We start from the raw sequence: 23,201 nt of genomic DNA on the forward strand, positions 1-23,201 counted from the left end.
TTTCTCTCTCCACAATTAATGTTTTCGTACAATAAAAATGTTTTTTGATAATTATTTGTACATTTAAAATTGCATAAACTTTGAAAGATTCAATAAAAAACTGAATTTTTAAAGATTTGGAAATTTTGAGTTTGAATTACCGTTTGATATTCCGAGGAAACTTTTTCTTGAGGAATTTTGGAACCCTGAATAAACGATTTAGGTTTGAAAATGATTCATTGATCTCGGGCAAGAATCTGAGCTGTGGTTGCAAATTTAACGTATTTAAGACTCTCATTTAGAAATTATAATTTACTGAACTGATTTTATTTTATCGAAGCTTCAAAAGTTTTCCTCTGCATCTTACGTCAAACTTAAAATCGCAAAAATATATTTAAATTTGTTACTACGCTCGTTGCCTATCTGTCCATTAACGTTCATAATGTGTTTATTTTATGATTTCGAAATGCAAACTCTGGAAACAGTCTTATTTTATGAATGGCAATATTGTTTTTCAGCTTTTTCAACAGAGGGACGTATTGTAGATTTAAAATCTTTGCAAGTGGAAATGATTCAAGTGAAAATAACATGATTTTCAATAATAAAAAAGGTATTTTTACATCAGAGGTTGTAGAAAAAAGTTCGTAGCTATATACATTGTTGCTCACAATGTTGTGGAGCTGGGCGCCAAATTTGTTGTTTAAAATTAAAAACAATTCTGTGTTACAAGTTGTAACTCCTTTTGTTGACGCAGAAATGGTAAACTGGCCACCCTGCCACCGTCGTTTTTAAAGCGGCGCCGAACCTGTCAAAGCGGTGCGTTATTCGAAGTGACAGACGTCAACGAGTGACGGACGACCTGTCAAAAACCATTTCCGGCCCTTCATTCTTTTTACAGTTTGCAGTAAAACAAAGTGCAGCTCGCGTGTGGAAAATAAAACCTTAACTAAAAATAGGATAGCAGTAGTGCATAAGTAGTTTATAGTGAATAGTGTGTATTTGAGCCATATTCACACAGTGAAAGTTAAATACGTTGAGTTTGAGACGAGTTTATTAACTCAACCAATTGAGGTTAGTTTAGGTTAGTTTCTGAATTCAAGCCCTAATCATTGAATTCCTTAGTCCAGAGCATAGTTCGTTGTCCGAGTCCGCCGCCAGTCCGTTGATCCGTAGATACCTGAAAAGAGAAAGAAAAGTAAGAAGAAATTAAATAGAAATAATCAAATACTAAAACTAAATCGAATAGGTCTTGTCTCACGTGGACGTAAAATCGAACCGTAGGGTGCGCAAACAAAGGGCACACCGAATTGTAAGAGCATTCTTATACTATCATGAAATATTGTACTTACCATTTGAATTATATTGCAGTTGAAGCAACAACAACAACACCAATAATAATAACAACAGAATACAAATATCGTTCGCTATCAAAACGGCTCGCCTAATTATTTGACCCTACGACAGCCTTGACAAAACTTCAAAATTCGTGGTCATGGACAGGAACATGGATGGCCTTGCGGAAGGGCAGGAGGAGGACTCCAACTGTGCGGCCTGCCAACGTGCGGACGATGCGGAGGATATGGTCCAGTGTGACCAATGCGATATATGGATGCATTACACTTGTGGCGGAGTGAACGAGAGCATCGCAAATCGCTCGTGGGTGTGCGGCAATTGCACCACACTGCAAGAAGACGTCGTTTCGGTACGCAGTGGATCCAGTTGGTCCAGCTCAACCTCGGTATTCTCAGTTTGCCTTAGTCAACTGGCGGAAAGGCAACAATTAGAAAGCGCCCGTTTGGAACTGGAGCTGCAGCGCCGTCATTTGGATGAGCAGCAGCAGCTAATCCACAAGGTAATTGGCGGAGAGGAAACAAAACCACTCACAGCAGAGCGAGCAATGCAGTGACGTCGCCTCCATGCGACAAGCGCCAATCGACTCCGCTCCCTCCCGGAGCTCCAACAGCTTCGAAGACACGTCGGTCAGTTCCACCATCTGGCACTCCTCGTTCTACTGCACCTGTTATGGTGTCGATTCCTCTTACCGCGCTCGAACCGCGCACAGTTAAGATTTTGGAAGGTAAGAAGAATCCACATGTCGCACTGCAGGAACTCAGGAACCGGGTTGAGCAGTGCGAGCGTCGCGCCAATCCAACACCTGACCAACTGGCAGATTTGAATGCGCAGCTCGAGCTATGCCGGAAAGTTCTGGAAGGGTTCCAGACCGGCGCGGAAGCAAACGACATCAGCAATCTGGCGGAGGTACAGCAACCAAAGCACGCGAGCCCGTCGCGCTTGGTAAAACAAACCGGCACAATCCCTAAGGCGAATCGGAAACTGCAGTCGGTTCCCGAAGGCGAACTGGGAGCAGTAGGTGATGCCTTCCCGCAGAGACATCTCTGGCCATTGGAGAAGGCGGTAAGCCAAACCGGCTGGCCGTCGGTGATAAAACGAACCCATCATCTGAAATCCATCCGAATGATATGGAACCCCCAGGTAAGCGTCAAGCCTTGAGCCATTCTATCAAAATTATAAACAAGAAAGCGTCCAATTATTGCCCCACGACCAACAATCAAATTACCCAAGGGCAGCTGCGAGTTAACGCGCGCCCGGGGGAGTTTTGTATACCTCCTACAAATTCCCATGAGCAGCTGCGAGATTCATTCGCGCACCAGGTCAATGCAACTTTGTACCACAATCAACCTGAACAATATTCATCCGGTGTGCAAACGCGTAATCTCCCCTCGCGTACGGTTGAATCGTCTCTGTCCCCTCGTCAATCCGAAAGTGTTCAACGAAACCAGGTGATTCCCCAGCTAGACCCAGCTCGCCCCACACAGCAGCAGCTTGCAGCAAGGCAGTCCCTGGCTAAGGAACTTCCTCGATTTACCGGTGACCCAGCTGAATGGCCGATCTTCATCTCAAACTACCGGTACACAAGCGAAGCTTGTGGTTTTTCGGATGGAGAAAATATGCTCCGCTTACAACGATGCCTATCTGGTCCTGCTCTCGAAACAGTTCGCAGTCGCTTGGTACTTCCAGCAGCAGTGCCACAAGTGATCGAGACCCTACGTATGCGGTTTGGACGTCCGGAGCTGCTGATCAACGCTTTGCTTCGGAAGGTGCGAGAAATTCCAGCTCCTAGGTCCGACAGGTTGGAAGGGCTGATCGAGTTCGGAATGGCGGTGCAGGCACTGTGCGATCACATCGAAGCAGCGGATGAACGCGCTCACCTATCGAACCCATCGCTACTGCAAGAGCTTGTGGCGAAACTTCCCGGGGATCAACGAATGATGTGGGCGGGATACAAACGAGGATTCCAATGCGTCGATTTAAAAACCTTCGGTGATTATATGGCAACAGTGGTACGGGATGCAACTAGTGTGGTGACCTTTGAACCGGAGGTAAAACGGAGCAGCGTTCGTGACCGTCCGAAGAACAAAGGATTTGTTAACTCTCATGCAACGGAAGCATCTGCAAAACCAGAGGATTCATTACGTGAACACAAGGAAATGACGAAGCACTTCGATTGTACTCACTGCAACAAAAGCGGACACCGAGTGCGTGACTGCAATGCGTTCAAGCAGTTGCACGTCGACGATCGCTGGAGACGAGTGCGATCCTTGGGTCTGTGTCAGAACTGTTTATTCAGCCACGGAAGACGCGCGTGTCGCGGACGAAAGCTCTGTGACATCGGAGGGTGCCAATTCCGCCACCATCCGCTTGCACTCTTCTAGAGGTCCACCAAAGCCGTCGGAACTCACGATGCAGATAGCTGAAAATCATACTCATCGCCACCTGGCTTCTTCGACGCTATTTCGGATCATTCCAGTGACTGTACACGGAAGTAAAGGATCGATTGACACATTCGCCTTTCTCGATGAAGGTTCTGACCTGACGTTGGTAGAAAGTGATTTGGTTACCTCGCTCGGTGTGAAAGGTAATACCCTTCCTCTATGTCTACGGTGGACCAGGAATACATCTCGCGTAGAAAAAGGCTCGCAGCAGATTTCGATCGAGATCGCTGGAATCGGTCAACAAAAGCGGCATAAGCTGCTGAACGCAAGAACGGTAAACAACCTAGGACTCCCTGCTCAAAGTTTCCAGATAGAAGAAGCAGCTCAACTACACAAACACTTGAAAGGCATCCCTATTACTAGCTACCAGAACGCAGTGCCCAAGATCCTAATTGGGGTAGACAACTTGCGCCTGGCGCTGCCTTTGAAAGTACGGGAAGGTGAAGGATCAGCACCGGTGGCGGTTAAAACCAGACTTGGTTGGTGCGTCTACGGTCCACGAGGAAACAGCAAACAAGAATCCTACAGTTTCCACGTTTGTGAATGTTCCTGCGACGAAGCACTCCACGAGGCAGTGAAGGAATTTTTCGCCGTTGAAGGAGTTGGCCCGACCGACAGAAATCGCGCTGACGAAAGAAGAGGAACGAGCACTCACTATTATGGAAGCTACTACTCGGCGAATAGGAAATCATTTCGAAACAGGCCTCATATGGAAGGAAGACCAGGTGGAATTCCCGAACAATTACTATATGGCAGTACGTCGACTAGAGTGTCTAGAACGCAGAATGGATCGCGATGCGGGACTGAAGGAGAATCTCCACCGGCAAATTCGCGAATACGAGGCAAAGGGCTACACGCACAAGGCTACGAAAGCAGAAATGGAAGCAGCAGATCCTAGAAGAGTGTGGTATCTTCCGGTTGGAGCGGTGATAAACCCCAAGAAGCCGGGGAAAGTCCGTATCATCTGGGACGCAGCGGCCAAGGTGGATGGCATATCCCTGAACAGCGCTCTTCTTAAAGGCCCCGATCAACTCTCTTCTCTTCCGGCCGTTCTTTTTTTCGCTTTCGGCTGTATGGAGTAGCACTTAGCTCGGATATCCAGGAAATGTTTCACCAGATCCGAATCCGTGAAGAAGACAAGAGCTCCCAGCGTTTTTTGTGGCGTGCCAAACCGTCCGAAAAGCCAACCGTCTACTTGATGGATGTCGCCACATTTGGCAGCACCTGTTCATCAGCTTCGGCACAATTCGTAAAAAATCGGAACGCTGAGCAACATCGAGAGCTTTATCCCGAAGCGGCGAAAGCGATTGTCGACGACCACTACGTCGACGATTATCTGGCGAGTTTCAGTTCGGAAGAAGAGGCAGCAAAGATAGCAAGCGAAGTACGATACGTACACAATAACGGGGGATTCCAGCTACACAATTGGCGGTCGCACAGTGCTACGGTACTAGAGCGTCTGGGTGAAGTGCAACCTGAAACAGACAAGCAGCTAAACCTGGTAGATACAGCGAAATCCGAAAGGGTACTCGGAATGCTGTGGAGCCCTTCAACCGATGAACTGAGTTTTTCCACACAGATGAGCGAAGAGGTGCAAACGCTGATCCGTACAACGACACGGTCGACGAAGAGACAAATATTACGGTGCGTTATGACCCTATTCGATCCTTTGGGGCTGCTCTCTCCGTTTATCATACACGGCAAGGTCCTTATTCAAGACCTGTGGCGCGAAGGCACGGAGTGGGACGAGCAAGTCAGTGACATCGTCTTCGCAAAATGGGAGAGATGTGTACAGATGATCCAGTATATTGCCAGAGTCCGGATTCCCAGATGCTATTTCCGTCATGCCAACAAGAGGACGTACCGCAATTCCGAGATACACGTTTTCGTTGACGCTAGTGAGGTAGCATACTCTTGTGCAGTCTACCTGCGTACATTCGACAGAGTCGGAGATCCGCAGTGCTGCCTAATTGCAGGCAAATCAAAGGTCGCCCCGCTGAAGCCGTGGTCGATTCCCAGACTTGAACTGCAAGGGTGTGTCCTAGGTGTACGATGGTCGAAATTCGTCAGGGAAAACCACGATGTCCCCGTCTCCGACATAGTGTTTTGGACGGACTCCAGGACAGCACTGGCCTGGATCAAGTCAGATCCTAGAAATTATCGGCAATTCGTGTCCTTCAGAGTAAGTGAGATTCTGGAGCACACAACAGCAAGTCAGTGGCGATGGGTGCCATCATCGTCCAACCCAGCGGATGAAGCAACTAAATGGGGCAGTGGACCATACTTTCACCACGACAGCAAGTGGTTTCAGGGACCCGACTTTCTACGGCTTCCGGAACATGAGTGGCCCCGCTCGAAAGAGCCAGTGACTGCTACTAGTGACGAAATGCGTACGCCAGTTCTACATCACTGTTCATTTCAACCGGCGATTGATTTCGACAGGTTCTCATCCTGGGATCGCCTACAACGAGCAACAGCATACGCTCTCCGATTCATACACAATTCGGCCCAGAGGCGTACGAAATATACGGGACAACTGCAACAAGCAGAGCTACGGGCAGCAGAGGAAACTATTTTTAGGTTGGCACAGCGGGAATCATATCCAGATGAGATAGCAGCACTATCGAACAAAGCGCCGAACGAGACCGGGCAGGAGATCATCGGAAAGCATAGCTCCATCTACCGACTGATGCCAATCTTGGATAAACACGGCTTGTTACGAGAGCGCGGCAGGGTCGGCGCGGCAGAGGACGTCTGCTACGACGTGCGCCACCCCGTAATCCTACCGAGAAAACACCGAGTAACGGAGCTTCTTGTACATCGATACCACCACCACCTCCGCCATGGCAACGCAGAGACAGTTGTTAACGAACTTCGTCAGCGGTACACTATCCCTAGACTCCGCGTGGTGGTTAAGCAAGTCAGCCGTAACTGCGCTTATTGTAAAATCCGTCGGGCTAGGCCGGCGAACCCACCAATGGCACCACTTCCAGCTGCGCGCCTGGCACATCATGAACGAGCCTTCACGTATACCGGGGTGGACTACTTCGGACCACTGTTGGTGAAGTTGGGAAGATCCAACGTCAAACGATGGATCGCATTGTTTACATGCCTGACAGTGCGCGCCGTTCATCTTGAAGTCGCTTATACGTTATCCACAGAGTCCTGCATTTCCTGCGTCCGTCGATTCGTGGGTCGGCGGGGACCACCCGCCGAATTTTTCAGCGACAACGGCACAAATTTCCAAGGTGCCGATCGAGTGTTGCAGCACCAGATAAGCCAGGGACTGTCAGCAACGTTCACCAGTACCAACACAAAGTGGAACTTCATTCCGCCGGGAGCACCACATATGGGCGGGGCATGGGAACGCTTAGTGCAGTCAGTGAAAGCAGCGATGGGCGAAGCGTACTCCGAGGAGAAGCTGGATGACGAGGGGCTGCAGACACTGGTCGTGGAGGCGGAAAGTATAGTCAACTCAAGGCCTCTGACGTACTTACCACTTGAATCCGAGGAAGCAGAAGCACTCACCCGAACCACTTTCTGTTGCTGAGTTCAAATGGGTGAAGCATTCAATAACCCAAACCGAAGAGGGCCCGCGAAGTGAGCTGGTTCGCCGAAAAATTCTTGGGAGATCACACGAGCAAATCCGCACCAAGCTTGACGCTTTCTGGAAACGCTGGTTGGTAGAATACTTGCCGGTGATCCGTCGACAACCGAAATGGTTCGATGACACCAGAACGATGATCGCAGGAGACTTGGTGATGGTCGCGGAACCATTTAAGCGTAATGGATGGGAACGCGGACGAATTGTACGTATGATTCCGAGTGCAGATGGGCAGCATCGACAAGCCGTCGTGAAGATAGGACAGAAGAGTCTGCTGAGGCCGGTGACAAGGCTGGCGTTACTAGACTTGGAGGAAAAACGTGAAGTTCCGGAAGGTTCCGGACTACACCCGGGGGAGACTGTTGACGCAGAAATGGTAAACTGGCCACCCTGCCACCGTCGTTTTTAAAGCGGCGCCGAACCTGTCAAAGCGGTGCGTTATTCGAAGTGACAGACGTCAACGAGTGACGGACGACCTGTCAAAAACCATTTCCGGCCCTTCATTCTTTTTACAGTTTGCAGTAAAACAAAGTGCAGCTCGCGTGTGGAAAATAAAACCTTAACTAAAAATAGGATAGCAGTAGTGCATAAGTAGTTTATAGTGAATAGTGTGTATTTGAGCCATATTCACACAGTGAAAGTTAAATACGTTGAGTTTGAGACGAGTTTATTAACTCAACCAATTGAGGTTAGTTTCTGAATTCAAGCCCTAATCATTGAATTCCTTAGTCCAGAGCATAGTTCGTTGTCCGAGTCCGCCGCCAGTCCGTTGATCCGTAGATACCTGAAAAGAGAAAGAAAAGTAAGAAGAAATTAAATAGAAATAATCAAATACTAAAACTAAATCGAATAGGTCTTGTCTCACGTGGACGTAAAATCGAACCGTAGGGTGCGCAAACAAAGGGCACACCGAATTGTAAGAGCATTCTTATACTATCATGAAATATTGTACTTACCATTTGAATTATATTGCAGTTGAAGCAACAACAACAACAACACCAATAATAATAACAACAGAATACAAATATCGTTCGCTATCAAAACGGCTCGCCTAATTATTTGACCCTACGACAGCCTTGACACCTTTCCTTGTTATTAACTTCATATAAAAGTCAATTTTCATCACTTTTTCTACAACAACAAGTGGTCGGGGTTTGGCTAAACTGCATCAAGCGGCTTTTTTACTGTTCCGGGGATTATGCTTGTAAAAAGAACACGAGAATATATTTAAATATAATTATATCTTTCTCTCTACCCTTAATTATTAAGCTGGAGTATGTTCGAAACGGTTTGTGAATATTTTGAACTGCTACTAGTTTGAACTGCTTGAACGCATATTTCTGCGTAAAACTGATTGATTTTCCATTGACACTTGCTGCGAATTGGCAGAACCCCGACCAAGTGTTACTGGTAAAATCATTTCAAATCTTATTCAAGTTTTCACGCGTGAGCAAATTCGTTTACAATTTTAAAGGAAAGCATCGCGCTTGAGTTTTCTACAGCAAAATCGTTTTGTTTCATTAATTTTCCGAAATATCAATCAGGTGAAAATATAAAAAAAAATCCTGAGGTAAGTCATTTGATTTTAATTATGCAAGATTTGGCCTTGATTCAAAACATATAGGGTAACCGGCGATAATGTTGGCCCTGGATGTAACATTGGCTCATCACGCAAATTAATCAATATTTCAGCGATAATACGTCGATTTGTAGGGAGATATTAACCACTGCTTCTTTAGAAAAGTGTATCAAACATATATCTGCTTCATAACTCTAGACTTATACACTTCTTAAACTATTAAAAGCAATTATGTTGCGTGAAAAATCACTTTGACTCGGTTTTTTAGCAGCCATGTTTTGTTGACTTATGCAGGCTGGCTGTACTAGAGTTTTTCTTTTGCCCAATAAAAGAGTTTTCTGAATGAACATACCTGCTTTCGCACATCAGATGAATAGATACCAACCACACTATGTCAGCTATTATTTTTATTTCACAATTTCTATTAGTATAGCCACATTATCAACCAAAACTTTTCTGGACAATACTGGGGGCACCCGTAGTCAAATGTTGGCATGCGCTTTCGATTTGTAGCACTACGTTAGTATAGGTGAAACTCTAAAATCAAAACATTCTCACCAATAACCCGTACTGGAGAAAATAACTGAAAGCTGCAGATAGAATATCCGATGCTTGCGATTGAGATGCTGATTTTTGTAAACACAGGTTAATCCACTCAGCGGTTAAGTTTCATTCACAAATTACATAACGCTAAAATCAACCCACACCAAGCCTCTAAGAATGCTTAATATATTGTACGATTCTGAAAAGTCCTTAACGCTCAGACATGTACCCTCCCACAACCTAAAACGTCATGTAGTTTGTGAATGGGCCTCATGATGCTTTTCTCGAAACACGATATAATCGCTTTCATTCGCAGAACATGCCAAGAATAATTGCCTACCTTACGGCTTTCAAACACGATTCAAGCGAAAGCGATTCAAGCATCAACCTTTTGGGTTCGATACATCATTTTCTTCAGAATTTCGCAAATAAATGATTCAATTAGTGTATGAATATCTTCTTTCGCACGAATCCTACAAACATTTTCTCATTTAATAATGGAAAGATACAATGGATCATATATTTCATTAGATAAACTTTCAACGTCATTTCATGTGAATAATTTCAAGTCAAATTACATCATAATTTAGATCTATACTATTGCTTGCAAAAGTATTTTGATCTGTAACATGATTCCGAAAAGTATTCTTTCAACTCAGGAAGTTGATACACGTGAGAGATTTGAGAGGATTCACAACAGCTGATCGATATAGGGAGGAGTGGAGTCAAACGCACGTAACAATCATGAAACTTCAATGCAGGCAGAGTTGAAAACAAGCATCCAATAATTGTATTTATGAATAATTGTGTAATAATATCAGGTAGTTGGCTCAGTTATAACTGTTTATGCACAGTACAAAGCAAGGAATTGCCTAGAATAAGTTTTATAATTGGCTTTCTTCAGTAGTGCATTTTGCATCATCCCCACCTAAATCATTGTTTACGTTTTGGAACAAAAGTTTCTTTGAGAGTATCGCGAGAGGGAGAGCAACACAACTGCCATGGTTTCAACTAGCAGTAAATCTCAAAATTATGCGGCAGCCAATAATTAACGTATGCAATTTGTTTGAAGGAAGGCACAACATGGGGGCTAGAACATGTAGCCTTTTTTTGCAATTGCAATTTTAATACAGTTTTCATTTTTCTAAACTTCTTCACTAGCAAATATGGTAAATATTTGGGAAATAAATGATTCATATAATAGAATTTTCGTTAGCATGTCCTTTGTAAGCGTGCTATTGGGGGAATCAAAAACGCACTCTCACAATCCGTGTGGTAGTATTTTACATGCAACCAATTAGAATTCACGCTCAATCAGATGATTTGATTTTCTCTATTTATTGCATGCTGTCTTTATTCAACGCAAGCAAAATGACTGGTACAACAAACAGCAACCCATCTTTATCTTTCGTATGTTCGAAATCAACAATCACTCGTCCCAAGTGGGCTGAAAAATGATCCACCTGATAGGGACAAGGATGCCGACATTTTGTCAATTTCTCTCGAGACTTTCGCTGGTTTAAATGAGATATTGCGGACATTCATCGCCGTTTTTCGCTATTTGGCGTCAACACCAAATGTAAGCAAGCTGGCTGATGGAATAATTCTGGTTGGAAATGCAATATATGAAGATTTATAACGATAAATGTGCTCAACCGTAGCATAATGGGCCAAGGTTTGAGCCGTTACCCCTATTTGATATTTGATATAAACTGCCTTTTGCAATATTTTTTCCCAAGAGGAGAAATCGACGATTTGCTCTCATCCTCTCTCATATATAAGAGAGCGTGAGAGTAAATCGTCAATTTCCCCTCTTGGGAAAAAATGTTGCAAAAGGCAGTTTTTTTGAAAACTAAACACAACTAAATGAAGCCTCCACCGGATATAATTATGTCTTCGCTATTGGATGATGTAGTTTTAGTATACTTCCCCCATCCAGCTGGAGACTGCTTTTTCTCGGTGGGTGATTTTATTACTGGGGGTGGTACGAGCACATGGCTGTCTTTCTCGTCAATGACTGGATGACGGTAATTTGAGCCTTAAAACGAAAAAAAAAGTTTTTTATTTACAACGTTCTAAAAACTCAGATGTGAGTATGTACATTATATGAAATATTTTGATTTGAAAAATGTATTTGAGGTAACGATGGGACTCGAACCAACGACCCTCAGACAGTAGAGTGGCTTAAGTTCAAGCCGCGTGGTTTAATACCCGGAACATAGGCAATTAACTTTGATTGAACTGTGTTCTTGATTGTAAATCAATAGTTACTTGATTGTTTTCAATAGTTTCAATTTTTTCTCGCAAAATTAATTATATCAAGACAAAATTTTCAAAACGACTTATCTGCTTATCTATTATAATCTATACAATGCAATTGAAACAATTCGATGAAAGTCGGAAGGTGCAAAATTTGATGAAGCTTTACAGCTCCCGTGGGAAAGAAAGGGTTAAAAATCCTTTTTTATTCAATAAAATCGCTGGCAATAAACCGGGACAAGCTCGGTGGTCTAGTGGCTACCGCTTCTGCCTTATAATACAGGCCTGATAGCGGGTCACTTTTTAGTGACTTGGTCACTTTTTCTCTTTTTTCGACCTCAAGTCACTAAAGTCACTTTTTCTCGCAAAAAGTCACTATTTTTAACTATTTTGAAACTATTGACAAAGATTTTATTTAAATAAAGTTTTATGTATCCGTCGGATGATGCTTTGTTCATGGCAGAAATGAAATCAAGGATCTTGGAAAAATGATCGCTCTGAAACTTCGCCATTTGACCAGATGTATTACGTCACAATATTTGCAATTGTGACCTGCCCTAATTCCGCGCATCGCCTAATACCGTGGTTTTCATCAAAAATCAGAACCTGGCTATCATGGACATAGTATTATTTGGTGAAATGTTCAAACATATTATGTTTGAACATTTCACCAAATAATGTGATGTCCATGATAGCCAGGTTCTGATTTTTTATGAAAACCACGGTATTAGGCGATGCGCGGAATTAGGGCAGGTCACGGTATAGTCATGCAAGATGGAGACCTGCCGATTTAGATTTTTTCTTAACCCAAGCTTGATACAGTACGGGAGACTTGATCCTTTTCTGTTTTACTGAGAACTAAAGTAATATGTATTGTATTGTATTTTTATAATAGATCCTCTAGACAAATGATCGCTATGTGACGAGTTATTTTTTTATTGACAACCTTATTGCCTCTATTGTTTACTGTGTTTTGACCCTCGATTTTTCTTAGTGGCCACGCAAAATTTGAACAACTTTTCCCAATAATGGCCAAATGCTATCATTTTTCACAGCACAAAGCCATAAATATGCTAAATGATCTGTACTGATAAAAATCCCAACATTCCACCAAAATTTAAGGATATTTGGATTTTTGCCTCAATATGAGGAGACTTGATCCCTCATTAGTCAACCATTCAAGAATTTAATTAAGAAAAAAACTAAGAAAATATAAATTGTCCTCAAGCGATGTAGTTTTAACAGATGAAATTAAGGGTTTGCTCTGAAAAAATATTTATTTTTGAAGATTAATGCGCTGTCAAATTCCATTGCAAAAATCGTTCATGAAAACGCACAGCAAGTCGGAAAATATGCGTATTTTGGAGGTTAAAAGTTCAGAGAGCATGGTCCTGCATAATAAGCAGGAGATCGAGCGTTCAATCCCAGGCTCATTGTACCTGAATCTTAATAATTGTCGCTTAACTTTTCAAAAGGTCCTAAGTAACATTTTTTTCATGAATTAATTTGTTCGAAAAAAAATCTCAAAATTTTGTCTCTCTGGAGCTCACTTCCAAAATTTGATTTACTCGCAAGACTACTCTTAGTTTTGGTAGCCCTGCTATTGACTGATTAGGGCAATTCAACTTTACTTAGTCACTGAGTAGATAAAAGTTAGCGTGTACGATTTTCGTTTCTCTTCTGAGTTCATTCTGAAAGAGTGGTGAGTGAACGATGTTTTCCGCCACAAATTACGAAAATAAGATTGTCCTTCGACCCAAACATGATTGATTTCGTCTCATCGAACTTGCATTTCATTAATTTATTTAGTTAACATCTAAACAGATAACACTGAATCAACAATTTGACGCCACAATGCACGGTTCGAGGCCGCATCTCTCCATCCTCGGATACGCCCCACGCTCGCCAAGTCGTTTTGCACCTGGTCTGCCCATCTCGCTCGCTGTGCTCCACGCCGTCTCGTACCTGCCGGATCGGAAGCGAACACCATCTTTGCAGGGTTGCTGTCCGGCATTCTTGCAACATGTCCTGCCCATCGTACCCTTCCGGCTTTAGCTACCTTCTGGATACTGGGTTCGCCGTAGAGTTGGGCGAGCTCATGGTTCATTCTTCGCCGCCACACACCGTCTTCTTGCACACCGCCAAAGATGGTCCTAAGCACCAATCTCTCGAATACTCCGAGTGCTTGCAAGTCCTCCTCGAGCATTGTCCATGTTTCATGTCCGTAGAGGACAACCGGTCTTATAACCGTCTTGTACATGACACATTTGGTGCGGTGGTGAATCTTTTTCGACCGCAGTTTCATCTGGAGCCCGTAGTAGGCCCGACTTCCACAGATGATGCGCCTTCGTATTTCACGACTAACGTTGTTGTCAGCCGTTAGCAAGGATCCGAGGTAGACGAATTCCTCGACCACCTCGAAGGTATCCCCGTCTATCGTAACACTGCTTCCCAGGCGGGCCCTGTCGCGCTCGGTTCCGCCCACAAGCATGTACTTTGTCTTTGACGCATTCACCACCAGTCCAACTTTTGTTGCTTCACGTTTCAGGCGGGTGTACAGTTCTGCCACCTTTGCAAATGTTCGGCCGACAATGTCCATATCATCCGAGAACTTGCAGTTGCAACTGAAACTGGAAGTCACTATTTGGTCACTTTTTCTGCAACTGAAAGTCACTATTTAGTCCCTGTAAGTTGACGTGGTGTGATTCGCGACGACAAGGTGGACAATCCCCCGAACACTCAACCGTCGAAGAAAGGGGCAAAAACTGGCAATTTCGGATTGCGATTCGATACGGAGTACGCGCTAGGTTCGACTTTCGTGGCCCAGTGATCTATTTCAACTAAACTTTAATCCATTCGTATAGATATCAGATTTCATTGTGATGGTGTGAATTGGGTCTTTAGAGAGAAAAGAGCTACTCAGTTTCTCGTTAGGGTTTACAAAACATGATAAATTCGCAAATTCTTTAGGTACAATTTTCAAATTAATAGATATACGTAATAGTTCAAATTTAGACTAAATTAAGTAATTTTATCGATAATAATAAATTCATCTCCAAACATTCCGGGCCCCGTTGAAACGGTCTGTTTCAACGATTATTTTTCTTGCGATTCAGGTTCATCATCGACAGCTATCGGCAAAATTCTAACCTCGATTACTGCTCGTTTGTATACGCCACGGTTCGTACGCACCAGAACCACACGCACCAATCCGTCAGGTCCCACGTACACATGCTCCACCCGTCCGATGTTCCACATGAACGGTGGAAGATCTTCCTGTTTTAGAAGGACCAGAGCTCCCTTGCTGATGTTTGGTGCAGGATTCTTCCATTTGGACCGCTGGTGCAACTGACTTATGTAGTCCCTGGACCAACGTTTCCAAAAATTTTGCACAGAACGGCGCAATTCTTGAAATCGAGAGAGACGAGTTACGTGGTCATCTGTAACGTCCGGCTCAGGAATGGAGAACATCGGTTCCCCGACCAGAAAGTGGCCGGGCGTAAGCACTGCGAGGTCATCTGGGTTGTCGGTGAGGGGGGTAAGAGGCCGGGAATTTAGTATGCTCTCAATGTGGGCCGTTGCCGTGGAAAACTTGTCCAATGTATAAGAATTTGCAGCAAAAATCCGTCGAAAATGAAATTTGAACGACTTAACCCCGGCCTCCCACAAACCACCGAAATGTGGAGAACGAGCAGGGATGAAGTGGAAGGAAATTCCAGATTCGTGGCAATAGCTCCTCCATTCGTCTGATTTGAACTGATCGAGGTACTGGCGACGCAACGACTTCAACTCGCGGTCAGCCCCGACGAAGGCTGTAGCATTGTCGCAATGCAGCTCGATTAACCGACCGCGTCGAGCTACAAACCGTTTGATCGCGTTGATACACGCCGCGGACGTAAGGTTCGGAACGATTTCGAAGTGTACCGCTTTTACCACCAGGCAAACGAAAACCGCGACGTACATTTTTACGTTAGCCCCCCTCCCATACAACGGACGAACGTTAAATGGCCCACAGTAGACTTAAGTCGAGTCAAGTACAAGACACTGAAGACGACCACACAGTTGTGGTCGAAATACGTATCTGCAAAGATAACGAAAATTAACTGGTGGAATTAAATGGACAGTTCTTAATTCGTCTTAGACGATTTAATACATTCCACTAAAAGAGCTTAATATATTTTTCTGAACGGAAGCAAGTAGCTCTGAAAATTTCTCGAAAAGGCTTTCGTCGATTTTTGTAGCAGCTACTACGGCGATTATTCGTTTCTCTTGCTTGGTGTCTTGTTCAATCGAAGAATACAGTGGGAATTTCGACCAAGTGTCACTCAATTGCGTTAAGAAAGGTGGTCCGTGCCACCATAGTGTATCACCAATAATTTGATGTGGGTTTGTCCCACGGGATATACGATCCGCAGGATTAAGCTCGGATGGGACGTAATTCCAGTGTTGGCTTCGACCAAGACGTTGTACCTCGGCCACGCGATTTAAGAAACAAAAACTTTCCACTCATTTGGCGGTGACTGAATCCAGTGTAAAACAACGGTGCTATCCGACCAAAACACCGCTGAGCCTCGAAAATCGGTAGTGTTCCTCAGGTTATGAACTAACTGGCTACCAAGGACGGCAGCACACAGTTCCATTCTTGGTATTGATAAGCCACGCAAGGGAGCGACTCGTGACTTGGCAATAAGCAACTTGCTTTCCACCTTTCCTTTGATATCCAGCCCCACGACATAGACACAAGTACCATATCCCTTGGAAGACGCATCGCAGAAACAATGAAGTTGATAATCTTGGTGACAATTCGAGATTACGTGTCTTGGAATTGCAATGACACTCAGTTGAGCCAGTTCGTTTCGGTATACTCGCCACCATTGACTTTCTGCACCAGGTAACTGTTCATCCCAAGTGAACCGTTTTGACCACAATCCCTGCACAAATATACGAGCGCTGATGATTACCGGTCCCAGAAGACCAAGAGGGTCGAAGAGCCTTGACATTTCCGAAACAACAGATCGTTTGGTGACGATGGATAACTCTCCAAATTTGGGAACTTGGAAACTGAGCTGATCGGTTGATGGATTCCAAAGAAGCCCTAGAGCTTTCGTTATAGTACCACGCCCTATTTCTGTTGGGCCGGAGGTACCGCAGAGTTCCTTGGGGATGTGACGCAACACATTTGAATGGTTAGTGCACCACTTGCGAAGAGTAAATCCCCCTTGGGCGAGCAACTCTTGTAGTTGATGGCATGTTTCAGCGACCTGGTCAAGGTTGTCGCCTCCAGCAAGACAATCGTCCACATAGAATCCCTTCATAATCACTGGCGCAGCTAACGGATACTGACCTCCATCATCCTCGGCGAGTTTGTTGAGTACACGAGCGGCTTGAAATGGTGAGCAGGCAAGTCCATACGTCACCGTCTTCAACTGATAATGCTTCAATTGGTGTGACGGGTCAGAACGCCAAACTAAAGAGAGAAGATTTCGATCGTCTGGATGCACCCACACTTGCCGAAACATTTTCTCGGCGTCGGCGGAGTATACATACTTCGGCATCCGGAAATTAACGACCACTACAAGCAAACTAGGTTGAACCGTTGGACCAGTAAAAAGAACTTCGTTTAGCGACAGCTGTCCATGAGATTTGTGGCTAGCGTCGAAGACTACCCTAGTTTTGGTAGTTGTACTCTCAGGCCGACGAACTGCGTGGTGCGGAAGAAAAAACTGCGGGCCCGCGACGCGTGAACCTGAACACTCTTCCATATGCCCCAGCTTGATATATTCTTCCATGAACTGCGTATACTCCACACGTAGATCGTTGTCCTTGGCGAAACGTCTCTCCATCATTGAGAAACGATTTACAGCCGACCTGTAGGAATCGCCAAGGAGTGGGATTCGAGATTCTCTGAGCGGTAATCGTAACACGTAACGTCCACTGTTGTCACGGGATACTGTGCGAGTAAAATGATCTTCAACATATTGCTCCTCTTGTGTTAAAGCACGTCCAATGTCGAAATCATCGACTTCCCACATTTTCTCCAGCTGAGCATTGAGATCCTGATCTGTAGCCACATGACACACCACAGTTTCCGGCTCCTGTAAGTTGGCCTTTCCAGAGACCACATATCCTAATGCCGTTTTTTGTAGAACAGGATACCCTTCACCAAGGGTTAATCTTTGAGATTCGAGAAGAGCGTAGTACATCTACGCCCCTATAATGAGGTCGACTCCATGGGAAATGTTGAATCTCGGATCCGCTAATGGAAGATTGCGAGGAATGGTCCAACGAGTAATATCGATGCTACGACTAGGGAGACTAATTGTCAATTTCGGAAGAACCAAGCAGTCTATCTGTTGCTCAAATCCTCCAAATCGTGACGAAAGAGACATATTTACCTTGTAGTGAACGTTTACCGTTGCTTGTCCGATACCGCTGACCGGAAGATTTATTCGGGTTCGCTTCAGGTCTAATTTTTGACACAGTGATTCGGATACAAAATTCGATTGGGAACCGCTGTCCAAAAGAGCTCGTGCATAGTGAAATACGTTGTTGACATCTCGAACTCTAACGATGGCTGTTGATAGAAACACAATGCTCTCGAATGTATTGTTCGCTTGCGTTAGCGAGGCAGCAGGTTGCTGGGGGCAGTATGGGGGTTCAGGATCGATACGATAATTCGAAACAACCGGCGACGGAGGAGGGGGCTCTCGACAACGACGTGAGGCGACGCTACGTATTGCGAAACTGGCGCAGCAGCCTAGGGTAATGTACGCGTGAGCGCCACCGGTGATGCCTTTGCGACCGAATACGAAATCTCCGTTTGAGATGTAGTGGTTGGTGTAGAACAAACAACTGTGCAGGATTGAGTGTTTGATGATTGTTCTTCATTTTGAGTTGCGGCGACTGCTGAAGTCGACGCCGGCATTGGTAGATGTAGCATGCTGTGATGCTTTTTCCCACACATACGACACAAACTACTACGGCAATCCCTAGCCAAGTGCCCACCTCTTAAACAGTTTATACACAAACGATGCCTTTTAACGAAATCGAGTCTATTGTTTGGGCTCAGCTTGCTAAACGCCTCACACTGAATCAAAGGGTGAGCTTGTTTGCAACTCGGACACTTCACTACATTTACATCGAGCTTATCGAGTATTCCAACATGGCGATTAAACTCGTCCGCCAATTCAGACAAGGTAGAAGCTGACCCTTTCCGAACAGCGGGAACACGGAAAGAGCGGACATGTGCTGTTTCACTAAATAGCTTGTGTTCTCATAGCGATCACAAATGATTTTCCACGCGAGGTGATAATTGTCCGCGGTGATAGCAATTGACGAAATGAGTCGAGACGCGTCACCCTTCAAACTGCTGCGTAGATAATGCAGTTTTTGAACTGCAGACAGGTGTTGATTCGTATGAATCACGGATTTAAACAAATCGCGAGACTCGATCCACTAGTCCGGTTGGCCATCAAATTCTGGCATCTTCAGCTCCGGAAGTTTAACGGATATCACTTGATGAACCGGCGGCGCGACTATTTGCGGCACTTGATTCACTGGTATAGGGTCATTTCGAGGTAGTTTACCGTTCAACGAAGCTTTTAACGCGAAATATAGATCATGGAATTCTTGCCGTGACTCCGCGAACTCTTCTTGTTCGTCTTCGATCACTTCGATCTCGTCTTGCACACTTTCGAAAATCTTCCACAGCTCATCGAGACGAGTGATTCTTAATGACACTTGATTTTGTTGAGTTTCAGGATCATATTGTTCATCGAACTGCTGGATTAGCCTGGCTGATCCAAGCACATTGTTTCTCCGTCGCAAAAGCGTTTTGTGATGGAGAGTATTTTTGCGTAACGACGATCTCTTCATTTTGGAATGAAGTGCAATCTCACACCAAACACGTGGACTGTTCCCACCACTTCACTATATACACTGTACTATCTTGTCGTTTGAGGTTAGTACCTATCACCGTCGGATTGACGGTTACTCGACACAATGGCCACTGAGACGCTCAACGTGGTGGTTCACACAAGCACTCTTATGGGATTTCCTCCCGGGTTTCGGCACCAATTTGTAAGTTGACGTGGTGTGATTCGCGACGACAAGGTGGACAATCCCCGAACACTCAACCGTCGAAGAAAGGGCAAAACTGGCAATTTCGGATTGCGATTCGATACGGAGTACGCGCTAGGTTCGACTTTCGTGGACCAGTGATCTATTCCAACTAAACTTTGATCCATTCGTAGAGATATCTGATTTCATTGTGATGGTGTGAATTGGGTCTTTAGAGAGAAAAGAGCTACTCAGCTTCTCGTTAGGGTTTACAAAACATGATAAATTCGCAAATTCTTTAGGTACAATTTTCAAATTAATAGATATACGTAATAGTTCAAATTTAGACTAAATTAAGTAATTTTATCAATAATAATAAATTCATCTCCAAACAGTCCCTTTTTTCGTCAGCTTTGGTCACTAAAGTCACTATTTTGGGCGCCATCGGTCACTACCAGCCCTGCAAGCAGGCCTGCAATTCCAGGCTCGTCTCTATCCTACACTCCTCCCACAATTATGGGTCACCCACAATTATGGATCACTTTTGTGTTTGACATTGAATTTCTAGCTTAATATCAATAATATAACACCGAACACATTTTTAAAAACACTTATTTTCTAACAATTATTGCGTTTATCATGCTTTTCAACCCAAAAACAATGGTGGTTTTGCGCATTTGAAAACTTGCTGTTGAGCATCTGTTAAAATATCAACATTTTTTGTTGGCTTCACAAGAAGTGGTTCCTTCATTCATAAGCTTTTAAATCGTTAATTTTTTCCATATCAAAGTGAAAAAATGGTTCGTACACCAAAGTTAAGGTATGTTTTTCACAAATCACACGGAGTTTACCTCATTTTCGCTTTATTCTGTTGAAAATTGAAGAATATTAAGGTGATCCATAATTGTAACCGGAAACAATTATGCATCACTTTCCATCGAAGTATTTTCCTGAATCTAGTGATTCTCATACACTGCCGTGTCGTTCTCGGGAATTTGTAGGTCCGCTAAAACCATCGAAATCTGATATAGACGAATCTGTGGAAATCCGTCGAAATTGATTGATAAGATTCAGTTAAAACCAGTTATCACTGTTTCTCTGGCTTTAGCCTCTCATCAAGCGTATCTTCTTTAACAGGAAACATCAAAAACGGATGCAATACATTTCCGAAGCTTTAGAAAAAGCAGCATTCGATGCTCGAAAAAACGGAAATATCCGTAAGGCGGCAAAACTTCAAAGCTTCAAAGCTTCATCTCACTGAACATATATATTTCTTCGCAAAACAAAGAAATACAGCACCAATCTCGTCGCTTCTTTTTGATAACAAGCGTGCTTACTGGAGAAAAAAAATCCCAAAAATAAGAAACAAAACAAATTTTTTTTCATTGCTTTGATTTTGATGGGATGGAAATAGGAGCAATGGGATGAAGTGCCTAGCCGATCCCCTATGTACTGGCACTTGAGAAGCTCGTACCGGATTTTCGGGATTTATGGTATTTCAATTTTTTGATGTCAATTTTCTTGAAATATATGAAATTGTGAAAATGGTACGTGCCGTAGCAGTTTTCTTCCAGCGATCACCTGTGAGAAAATAATTTTCTACAAAAATATGTCCGTTCTGAATTCGGAAAATAACTTGTATCGGTGGCTGATATCAAGACACGCTGGAATAGCATGTTATCCATGCTCAAACGGTTCTATGAGTTGAAGGGGCCTGTTAAAAAAAAACTATGATTGATTCGGAGCTTCAATCCAAATTCAACCACACAGTGAGGATGAGTTTTTGACGGGAGCATCCATAAATTAAGTAGCGCTTTGAAGTGGGAGGGGGGTTACCGGAAGTGTGACAATCCTTATAAAACTTCTAGTTGCTCCATACAACAAGGAGGGGATGGAGGGGGAGGGGGGTTGAAAATTACCAATTTTTGCGTTACGTAGTTTATGGATCTTCCCTTATAAAAACAAGCTGTAATGGTGCTTGGTGGCCTTGTGTCACTGCTTCTGCCTCATAAGCAGGAGATTAAGGGTTTGATCCCTGGCCCTTTCCAATTTCCTTTATTAAGATAATTTCATTGATCATATAACTCAATCTCTTTGCAAATCAAATTCTCATTGCTAGCAAGTATGATTCTAAAAATAGAATTGTTATAAAAAGCTGCCTGTTACTTAGTAGCAGTAAATAAAATGTAAAAATAGATTGGTATTCATTTGTACCCGCATACGAATGCTATATACGGTCGCTATGCTCGTGCAGGCCTCATACAAGTAAGAATGTGTGAGGTTGATGTGCGGGTAGCGATGGTATGGTAGACGTGTGCGTGGTATTAAGAATCCAGTAGCATTCAAATTCTAATTGTAAAAAATGAATCCTATTAGAATTCACTTTTAATACTTTCTCATTACTCTAGTACTTCTAATTCTCATTCATATATCCCTATCCCATAGATCGCATCACTTACCAAAGTGAATCCAGATAATATATCCCTTCATACTAACACAATATCCTATCCTAAGACTATCGTGGAGATGCAGAGGTATACTCGGTCTCTAGTAGCAACGAAAGTTGAACTAATAATCCTTCCTTCCCTTGATGACCGTAAGGACGTGGCCGGCGCCGTAACTGACTTAGTAAAATGCATTGAATTTCCGAAATTTGCACATTGAGAATGATAGCTAAACCCAAGCTCCATTCAATTGGTTCCCTGTGCAATTTCGCAAATTCTAGTCAATCACGGAGTAGCAACTACGAATTGTACGGTTATCCTGCTCATGCTCATGCTCATGCTTCCCTTATAAAAACAAGCTGTTTTATGAACGAAGACATTTCTCACTCTAATTTAGGGATTGTCCATAAATAATCATCGGCCATATGGAGATGAAAATGAGAATATCAGTATACTGATCCATAATATGTACCAAATTGATCCATAATTGTGACCGCTTCCAAAAGTGATGCATAATATGGTTTTTGGCCAATGTTCAAATATTTAGCTTTTGGCTATATTTTATGCACGAAACTCTGTGCCAATCAAAACTTAATAGAAAAGCGATGTCAGATCCGTTTTTACATCCAAAGTTCCAACCTTCTACATGTTTTTAGTGAATTTTGAAGATTGGTTTCAACACTAATTGATCCATAATAGTGGGGGGAGGGTACAATGTGCAATGCTTCCATCTAAGAGATAGTAATTAGTTCCATATCAATATCTGAGGCAGGGCCGGATCTAGGGGGGGTCCGAGGGGGCCGTGGCCCTGGCCCACAAATCTTATGTACCAAAACCAACCTTTTTTGTACATGTTAGGGCCCCCACAGGCCTTTGGCCCCGGGCCCCCCCTCCAGCTAAATCCGCCCCTGATCTGAGGTAACGGTGGTAACAGTCTTGGC

At 43.9% G+C, this 23,201-nt stretch overlaps 2 protein-coding genes and 2 long non-coding RNA genes across 4 annotated transcripts; 3 read left to right on the top strand and 1 right to left on the bottom strand.

Moving 5' to 3' along the window:
- The first annotated feature begins 736 nt into the window (after positions 1–736).
- Positions 737–1,461, top strand: LOC134204661 (uncharacterized). Its single transcript, XR_009977927.1, has 4 exons — positions 737–1,050; positions 1,102–1,174; positions 1,226–1,288; positions 1,348–1,461. It is a non-coding gene; the product is annotated as an uncharacterized LOC134204661 (long non-coding RNA).
- A 3,417-nt stretch (positions 1,462–4,878) lies between these two features.
- Positions 4,879–7,323, top strand: LOC134204662 (uncharacterized). The gene has a single exon (XM_062679440.1). The coding sequence runs from the start codon at positions 4,879–4,881 to the stop codon at positions 7,321–7,323; it is 2,445 nt and encodes an 814-aa protein (XP_062535424.1).
- A 369-nt stretch (positions 7,324–7,692) lies between these two features.
- Positions 7,693–8,461, top strand: LOC134204660 (uncharacterized). The gene is made up of 4 exons (XR_009977926.1): positions 7,693–8,065; positions 8,107–8,179; positions 8,231–8,293; positions 8,353–8,461. It is a non-coding gene; the product is annotated as an uncharacterized LOC134204660 (long non-coding RNA).
- A 7,781-nt stretch (positions 8,462–16,242) lies between these two features.
- Positions 16,243–17,961, bottom strand: LOC134204663 (uncharacterized). The gene has a single exon (XM_062679441.1). It carries the CDS (start codon positions 17,959–17,961, stop codon positions 16,243–16,245), a length of 1,719 nt encoding a protein of 572 aa, XP_062535425.1.
- Between the last annotated feature and the right edge of the window lie 5,240 nt (positions 17,962–23,201).

This window comes from Armigeres subalbatus, unplaced genomic scaffold, assembly GCF_024139115.2.
Source record: "Armigeres subalbatus isolate Guangzhou_Male unplaced genomic scaffold, GZ_Asu_2 Contig805, whole genome shotgun sequence".
Taxonomy (NCBI): domain Eukaryota; kingdom Metazoa; phylum Arthropoda; class Insecta; order Diptera; family Culicidae; genus Armigeres; species Armigeres subalbatus.

What these genes read in the sequence shown, in the direction of transcription:
- LOC134204663 (XM_062679441.1), bottom strand. Translation starts at nt 17,961, where the DNA reads ATGTACTACGCTCTTCTCGAATCTCAAAGATTAACCCTTGGTGAAGGG.
- LOC134204662 (XM_062679440.1), top strand. Translation starts at nt 4,879, where the DNA reads ATGTTTCACCAGATCCGAATCCGTGAAGAAGACAAGAGCTCCCAGCGT.